This window comes from Orycteropus afer, unplaced genomic scaffold, assembly GCF_000298275.1.
Source record: "Orycteropus afer afer isolate SDZICR_OR568_19922 unplaced genomic scaffold, OryAfe1.0 scaffold01065, whole genome shotgun sequence".
Taxonomy (NCBI): domain Eukaryota; kingdom Metazoa; phylum Chordata; class Mammalia; order Tubulidentata; family Orycteropodidae; genus Orycteropus; species Orycteropus afer.
Genome location: NW_006922652.1, coordinates 40,597 through 49,443, shown reverse-complemented (window position 1 = coordinate 49,443; position 8,847 = coordinate 40,597). Strand labels below are relative to the sequence as shown.

The 8,847-nt window shown below is 42.2% G+C and overlaps 1 protein-coding gene across 1 annotated transcript in view; it reads right to left on the bottom strand.

The window, feature by feature from the left end:
- LOC103212689 (regulatory factor X associated protein) overlaps nucleotides 1-7,519 on the bottom strand; it is a gene marked incomplete at its 5' end in the record, with an annotated part of 17,442 nt that extends 9,923 nt beyond the window's left edge. The window contains one exon of the mRNA XM_007958656.1: nucleotides 6,898-7,519. Within this exon, the coding sequence (XP_007956847.1) occupies nucleotides 6,898-7,519 (622 nt within the window). The remainder of the gene's footprint in view (nucleotides 1-6,897) is intronic.
- Between the last annotated feature and the right edge of the window lie 1,328 nt (nucleotides 7,520-8,847).

The following is an 8,847-nucleotide window of genomic DNA, read 5'->3' as shown; positions in this document are numbered from 1 at the left end:
TGGCGGTTCAAACCCACCAGCCACTCCTCAGAAGGAAGGTTGGGCAATCCTACTTCCGTAGTGATACTGCCTTGGAAACCCAAGGAGGGGTCGTTATGAGTCAGGGCCGACTCGACGGCACATAACAACAACAACATAAATAGAATGCTAAAACTGATTTGATGATGAAGTACTCTAAATCCTTCCAACCTGAAACAAAGCAATATGTAGATCCAGAATGTTAGTATCACAAAATCATAGAAACTTTTAGTTGAAATCACCTTGATTCATCTAGTCCAATCTTCTACAAATTTTGACTGTTTCTGGTACTATGGTCCTGATAAAATGTTAGAGGCATTACTTGGTTTGAGTTAAAGATTACAGAGCACATTAGTTTCCCATTTCACAATTTATAAACATTTTGCTTCATAACATTAATCACAATCCCTTGCTATAATAGCACTCTTCCTGTTTGCTCTCTGGGTTCTCTGTTTCCATTTGTCCTTCTTTCCTGCCCCTCCCTGCTTTCTGAGCTTTGTTTTGGGGCAAATGCTGCCATTTTTGTCTCATATGGTTGATTATTCTGAGGCTTAAGTTCCAACAAGTGCTACTGTTCACTTTATAGGCATGGCTGGGAAGTTATCCCAGGGGGTGGGTTCAGTTCCATGTTTGAAGAGTGTCTACGGGGATTCTACCTGTCTCTATTACAATTTTTGTAAAAAAATGTATTTTTATGATTTTGAATTTTGTTCCACATTTTTCTCCCATTCTGTGCAGACCTTCTGTGGTCCTGATCAGAGCAGTCATGAGGTAGCCAGGCACCATCTAGTTTTTCTGATCTCAGGATCGTGGAGGCTGAGGTTCAGGTGGTCAATTATTCCTTTAGACTAATTGTTCCCTTGAGTATGCTTTTCTTCACTCTTCTTTCCTCCAGACAGGGAGACCAACAGTCACACCTTACATGTTCTTATCTTAGCTGTACCCTGAGACTATGGTCCTAAGCCCCCAAGCCCAGTGACATATTCCCAAAAGGTGTTTGGTTATGGCTAAGAAATTTTCACAATTTTGCCCATTTGCTTTACTATATATATGGATATATTTACAGCATGTACAAATATGTATGTGGAAATATCCTTTGCCAAACCTGTAATATGGTTGTGGGTGTAGTCCTGTTTGCCTACCCAAACCTGTTCAGCTTGGATGTCTGCCTACTTGTAGATTATCGTTTGTTATTACTGATATTGCAGGATTACGTATAGAATAGTATTTACCTTTTTTTTCTATAACTCTTGTGCACCTCTCAATATCTTTCTATGCCTTAGTGGTATTGTGCTGATCTCCACCTTATTTTATATGAGACACTCTGCTTTGGTTTCGAAAAGCTCTAATACTTAGGTTGCTTTTATTTAGGATGAGCTGAAATACACATCCTTGTGAGAACTATACAAGATAAATCTACCACTTCTTCTAAACAACAGCTTTTCAAATATTTAAGGATAATTAACATAATTCAAAAGTGAATTTTTTTATCCTTATTTTTTTATCTGCACCTCACATAGCATAGTTCCTAGATACATGGACTAAATATTATATATACTCATTCCTTACAGTGATTTCTATAAGAAACACATTTTCAAGCTGAAATTCTAATCTTGCTGCTCATACCCTGGCAAAAAACCCCTTCACCACATACCAGACCTGCTATAACGATCTGCCAAAAATCAAAAAATGAAACCTGTGGATTCTGACTCACAGTGACCCTTAAAGGATTTCTAAGGCTGTATATCTTTATGGAAGCAGAATGCCTCATCTTTCTTCTGCAGAGAGACGGATTGGTTCTAACTGGTGACCTTGGTTAGCAGCCAAGTTCTTAACCACTGCACCACCAGGGCTCCTTATGATGATGTAAAGAGTTTCTAAATCTATAGGGCTTCAACTTTAATCTACCGCAAAAGATTGCTGTTGTAGTTAGGTGCTACTGAGTCAGTGTCAAATCATAGCGACCGTGTGTATCACAGAATGAAACACTGGCCCATCCTGTGCCATCATTACAATCCTTGCTATGCTTGAACCCACTGGTTTTTTTTTTTTTTTTTAATTTTATTTTATTTAGATTTGGGTGAAGATTTACAGAGCAAATTCACTCTCGATACAGCAGTTCACATATACTTTGTCTCATGTCATTGACCACAATTTACCACAATGCAACAGCTCCCCTCCAATTTCCTCCCCAAGGTACCACTTCCCAGTGTCCATCCCTCCATACTCTCCTGCCCCCTAAGCTGTCTCCCTGTGCATAAGGTGCCCTTCCTTCTCCCATAATTGTTCTCTCAAGGGCATGTGTCCACTTGAGGTAAATTTGAACCCACTGTTGCAGCCACTGTGTCAATACATCTCGTTGGAGTTCTTCCCTTTTTCCTTATGCTCTACTTTAACAAGCATGATATCCTTCTCCAGAGACTGGTCCCTCCAAATAACATGACCAAAATACGAGAGACGGAGTCTGGCCATTCTTGCTTTTAAGGAGCACTTCTTCCAAGACAGATTTGTTGGTTCTTCTGCCAGTCCACTGGCAGTCCAATTCAACATTCTTCACTAACACCACAATTCCAATGCATCAATTCTTCTGCAGTCTTCTTTACTCACTGTCCAGCATATGAAGTTAATGAAAAAACAATGACTTAGGTCAAGGGTACCTTAGTCTTTAAAGGCCTATCTTTGCTCCTTAACACTTTAAAGAAGTCTTTTACAGCTGGTTTGCCCAGTGCAACACATCATTTGATTTCTTGACTGCTGCTTCCATGGGCATTGATCATATTTGGATGCCCAAAACATCTTTAGCCCACTACTCCCTAATTACAAACCCAAACCAAACCAGTTGCCATGGAGTTGATTCAGAGTAGAACTGTGCTCTGTTGGGTTTCAATGGCTGATTTTCCAGAAGTAGAGTGCCAGGCCTTGTTCCTTAACTGTGATTTCTGTAAGAAACACATTTTAAATAGCTGAAATTCTAGTCTTCCATGGGCATTCCATGGTGCATCTTCCGAGGCACCTCTGGGTGGATTCAAACCATCAACCTTTCGGTTACTAGCCACACGTCGAACCATTTGCACCACTCATGAATACCACACTCTCTAATTAGAAACTTTCATTTAAAGACTTCAAACTCAAATTCCATACCATGGCATTCATATAAAAATTGGCTTCAACCTATCTCTCTAAATTTATCTTTCATGACTTTTTCAAACAAATATTCTACTTTAGGTAGAATGGGCTACTTACTATCTTTCCACACATAGCTTCTTCATTCCTGTTCTTCTGTTCTTAAAATGTTCTCCTTTTCCCCTTACCTATCAGAATTCTAGAAAAGCAGTATAGGATAGAGGGAAAGACTGAAGCTCTAGAATTAGAATGTTTGAGTTTGAGTCCTTAATTGCTGGATGTATGCACTCACCTTTTTATGCCTTAGTTTCTATGAATGTAAAATACAGTATCTGTGTCTTTGCAGAGGGGTTGTGAGAATCCATTTACATCATAGCACAGGGCCTGGCACACAATTTAGCATAAACTATTAGCCATCCTTTCTGGCTTCTGCAGAGTTGTACTTCCTCTGTAAAGGCTTCTAGAGTATCTCAGCCTATAATGATCTATCAACCCTCTGACCCTCTAAAGTAGTACTACATATTAGTAGTAGATAGAATAAGGATGATCTTATTCTATCCTGACCGACACTGTTAGTAATTTTCCTTTACACTCAGTTCAACAAAGATAAAGACTTACAGCTCTGTATAACCTCCTCAGAACCTGGTAATGTGTTCTGACAAGAATAATAGGCCATTATTTGCTGCTTATTGCAATTCTCTCCCTAAAAAATCATGCAAAACCAAAAATCTAACCTATTGCCCAGGAGTCAATTTTGACTCATGGCAACCCCATGTGTGTGAGAGAACTGTTCCATAGGGTTTTCAATAGATGTAATCTTATGAAAAGGTCCCTGGGCGGTACGAGTGGTTTGAATTCATATACTAACCTAAAGACTGGCAGTTTAAACCTACTCAGCAATGTCATGGAAGAAAGGCCTGGTGGTCTGTTTCCATGAAGATTACAGCCAAGGAGCTCAGTTCTATTTTATAACACACACAGTCAGAACCGTGAGTCAGAGTCAACTGCACGGCCACAGGCTTGGGTTTTGTTCTTTTAATCTTATGAAGTAGATCGCCTGGCCTTCCTCCACGGTGCTGCTGGGTGGATCTGAACCACCAAAGCTGTGGTTAGTAGTCCAGCACAGAGTATGTGTACCACCCAGGGATCTTAAAAAATCATGTGAATTATTTTAACTTAGGAAAACTATTAAAGCTTTATTTGAGGGGAAAGAAAGGCTGTAATTCAGTATCTACTTGCCTTATATACATTTTCCTCAAACTGTAGATGTAAATGCTGGTAGTTAAAAAATGAAAGTTGCCATAGGTAAAATAACTCTTCTTTAAAAAGAAGTAATCTTTTCTCTCTGAAAAGAATTTTGAAGTAAACGAGTATCTTTAGAACGTAAAGAGGGATATGATCACTTTACCCATTTTCATTCTACATTGAAATGCTTATTTTCATAATTCCTTCTAACCTAAGATTTAGCAAAAGATTATTTTACAAGGATATGGGTAGAGAGAGTCTTTAACTTAAGATCCACAGGGGTCTTGAACCTCATGAATCTGTATGCAAAATTTTACACCTACATAATGTACTTTTTTTGGAAGAGGGTTCATTACGTTTTATCACATTCTTAAACCGATTAACCTTCAATGTGATAAAAGTGGAAGTAAAGTTACTCAGTACCCTAACTAGTATCAATTAAGCGTGAAATGTTGGCGACTGTAGATTTTAGAAATACTTGGACTATTAAATATGTAAACAATTCCAAAGTTTAAAATTTTAGCAATGGGGCAGCTGCTTAGAAACTAAGAAATTTAAAGACTTTTAGAATACAGTCTAGGACAGCTTTCAGTTTTTAAAATTAACTTCTTGATCACTTTTAACAAAATTCAGTTGAATTCTCTCTGCACTGAAAGATCATAGCTTTGATTGAAAGGAGAAAAACACAGGATAAAATATCTGCTTATGTGTAGCAACCTAAAAGTATAACAAAAACACCAAACAACCAAACTCACTGCCGTCGAGTTGATTTCGACTCGTTGCGACTCCTCCTTAGGTTTCCAAGGTGGTATCACTATGGAAGTAGATTGCCCAACCTTCTTTGCCAGGAGTAGCTGGTGGATTTGAACTGCCGGCCTTCTGGTTAGCAGTCAAATGCCTTAGACACTACACCACCAGAGCTCCCTAAAAACACACTGTTAATAAAAATATAAAATAATAATGACTAATGGCTATAGAATTTTACTATTTAGACACTATAAAATCTCTCACATCTTTATAGCAACACTATGGAGTAGGTACTATCTTAATGCTCGTTTTACAGATGATGCTAAAGCTTCAAGTTCCACTTCAGAGCCCTGGCTCTAACCTTTGGCACAGTTCAAATAAATTCAAGTCTTTTTGAGCCAGGCCCTATTTTTAATTTTATTCTTTAGCAGTACTAAGAACTGGGTACCCAAAAAGGGGTAGTGAAAGCAGGATACTAAGAACTGTGGTACTGAGAGCAGTATACCGAGAATGCTGTCCAGCGATTCCAGCTCAAAGTGACCCCACAGACAGTAGAAGATTTCCAAGGCTGTAATCCTCGGAAGGAAGGTTGGGCAATCTACTTCCTTAGTGATACTGCCTCAGAAACCCAAGGAGGGGTTGCTGTGAGTCAGATCCGACTCGACGGCAGTAAGTTTGGTTTTGGTATTAATCTTTATGGAAGCAGACTGCCACATCTTTCTCCCCCAAAGTTGGTGGGTTCCAACTACTGACCTTTTTCAGTCAGCAGCTGAATGTCGAACCACTGCTGCCAGCTGGGCTGCTGCTACACTGAAAATAAACCAAACCCACTTCCATCCAGTTGATTCCTACTCTCAGTGACGGTGCAGAACTGCCCCATAGGGTTTATAAGGCTATAAACCTTTGTGGAACTAGACTGCCTCAACTTTCTCCCTCGAAGCAGCTGGTAGGTGCCAACAGCCAACCTTCTGGTTAGCAGACAAATAAAAATATCTGCTTATGTGTAGCAACCTAAAAGTTGTGCTATCAGAGCTCCTTTCTTATTGAGAATAGGGTACTGAAATTAGGAAGCGATTACCTTCTTTTCCAAGGTACCAATTTAATCTAGATTAAGTCTTTTTGCCTGCCCCTTTAGTGATGAAACTGGGAGCTCTGGTGGTTCTCATACCCCCTTTTTTAGTACCCAGTTCTTAGTATTACTAAAGAATAAAACTGAAAATAGGGCCTGGCTCAAAAAGACTTGAATTTATTTGAACTGTGCCAAAGGTTAGAGCCAGGGCTCTGAAGTAGAACTTCAAGCTGCAAATTCCTGCTCCTTCAATTGCTGACTCTCTGGTTTTGAACAGGTTATTAAACTCCTGGAAAGGAAGGTTGGTCAATCTACTTCCGTAGTGATAGATACCACCTCAGAAACCCAAGAAGGGGTCTCTATGAGTCAGAATTCACTCGATGGCAGTGAGTTTGGTTTTCCTGGTTTTAGTGATGGAACACATCAATCATTTACCATCTATCTTTCTAGCCCATATCCCTGCTATTTCAAATGACACGTATGCTGATTTATCATATTTTCTTTTAAATTTATTCACCTATCAGAAGGGTGCAACAAACACTTTAGTACGAACTTTAATTTTGGGTAAGCACTTACTAACTCTCAGCCACAAGTCCAGCCACTGCAATCTGGCCTGTTTGGAAGATGAAGAGGCCCTGGGAATGGGTTTCTCCCTCCATCTCTCACCCTCCAGTGCCCTCGCTAAAATTCCATACCTCCAGCTTGACGTTCCCTGCGCAGGATGTCGAGGCTGACCCACCACAGTTCAGAGCCTGGTCGCTTTTTTTCTTTTTGTACTTGTCCTTGTACATCTTATTGCGGTGCTTCTTGCACATCCACGGCTTGCGCTGCTTGGCCACCTGGCTCGTCGTCTCGCTGCAGCCCTCGTAGGTGCAGGTCTTGCTCGTGCTGTCCCCGCCGCTGCCGCGTCTCCGGGCCCCTCCGCTGCCGCCCTCGCCCCCGGAATGGGTCTCCTCGTCCTCCAGATCCTCCAAACTAGCCGTGCTCTCGCCTCCCCCCGGGGGATCGGAAGTGTCCAGCAAGTCTGTTTCATCGTCACCCGCCTCCTCCTCGCCATCCCCCGCCAAGTCATACAGGTTTTTAACTGGCTTGCCTATCGCCTGCCTAAGAACGCCCCCCGCCGCAGCCTCGTCCTGCCCTCCACTTGGGCGCATCACCAGCAGGGTCAGCTGTTGGGCCGGGGCGCAGGCCGGCGTAGGGTTGGGGGTTCTGGGGGCCCCGGGGCCGGCGCTGCTAGCGGCGCCTAGCCCAGGGCCCTCGGCAAGATCCTGCACCTCCGTGCTGTTGAGCCTTGGCTGGGGTCTACGGCCCCCGCCTCTTCAGCGCCTGCCAAGCCTAAAGACACTTTGCATACCTAGGGCCCAGGACCCGAGAGAGGAAGAGGCGCAGCTTCGCGAAGGCTTCCGAGTGCGCCTGCGCTGTCCCACAGTTTCCAAGCCTGGTGGCGCGCGATTAGAGGCCCGGCTTTCCTTTAGGGGCGGCACTGAACGCGAGACTGACTGCGCATGTGCGGCTCAGGCTGTCATGGGTGGCGGGGAGATAACAAAGGGGGGAAATTTTGTTTTAATTGATCTGAGGTGGGGACGTTATGTGTGTTGAATAGGACCCGACTCATAACGACCCCTCCTTGGGTTCCCCAGGCCATATCACTACGGAAGTAGACATTCTTATTCTTAAAAAACTCGTTTTCATTGAGTCTATTCGGACTTAAGATAACCCCACGTGTGACAGAGTAGAACTGGGTTTTCATGGCTGTAATTTTCATTGAAAGGAGCCCTCGTCGTGCTGTGTTAAGCGCTAGACTGCTGAGAAGGCTTGCAGTTGGAACCCAATCAAACACTGAGGGAAAGGAAGATGTAGCGATTTACTTCAGAAAAGATTTACAGCCTTGGACACCTTATGGGACAATTCTACTCTATCCTATAGAATCTTTAGGAGTTGAAATTGGCAACGGGTTTTTTTTTTTTTTCCTGTAGTTTAATCTATGGAACCAGATGGCCAGGCCTTTCTTCTGCGGTGCCACTGGGTGGGTTTGAACTGCCAGCATTTAGGTTAGTAATTGAGCACAAACTTATTTGTGTCACCTAGAGACCTCAAATGTAATCTGGTAAATTTATATATATAGAAATAGATATAATAATTAAGGACTTCATAATAAGTGTATTAGTCACCAACCAGTAAGATTTTGCATATATAGTATTTCAAAAAAAAAAAAAAAAATTTCACAGAGCAGAGTTTGTTTTACATTCAACATTACTTGTACATTCAGTTTCACTCCCAATTTACCATCCCCAACCCTAACCCAGTCTCCTGCCATCTCTGCCTAGTAACCCCCTTCCCCCCCTGCTCATCTCAGTACGCCTGTGTGTCCTGCATTTCCTCCATGCGAATGTTGCCCCTCTGGTGCCCCATGTGCGCCCTTCTGGTGCCCCGTGGTTGTGGCGATTGCTCCAAGGGATGCATTTCCATAGAGTATGTGAGTGTGTCACCCTGGGTTGAGTGGTCTGCGTGTACATCTTGCTTACTATTGGGCTGAGAGCCAGCCCCTGAGAGTGAGTTTTATTCCAGGCCCAGAAAATATCCCAGTATATAGTATTTTTTAAATGACAGAAACTCAGAATATAGTCAAAACAAAATTTTAACAT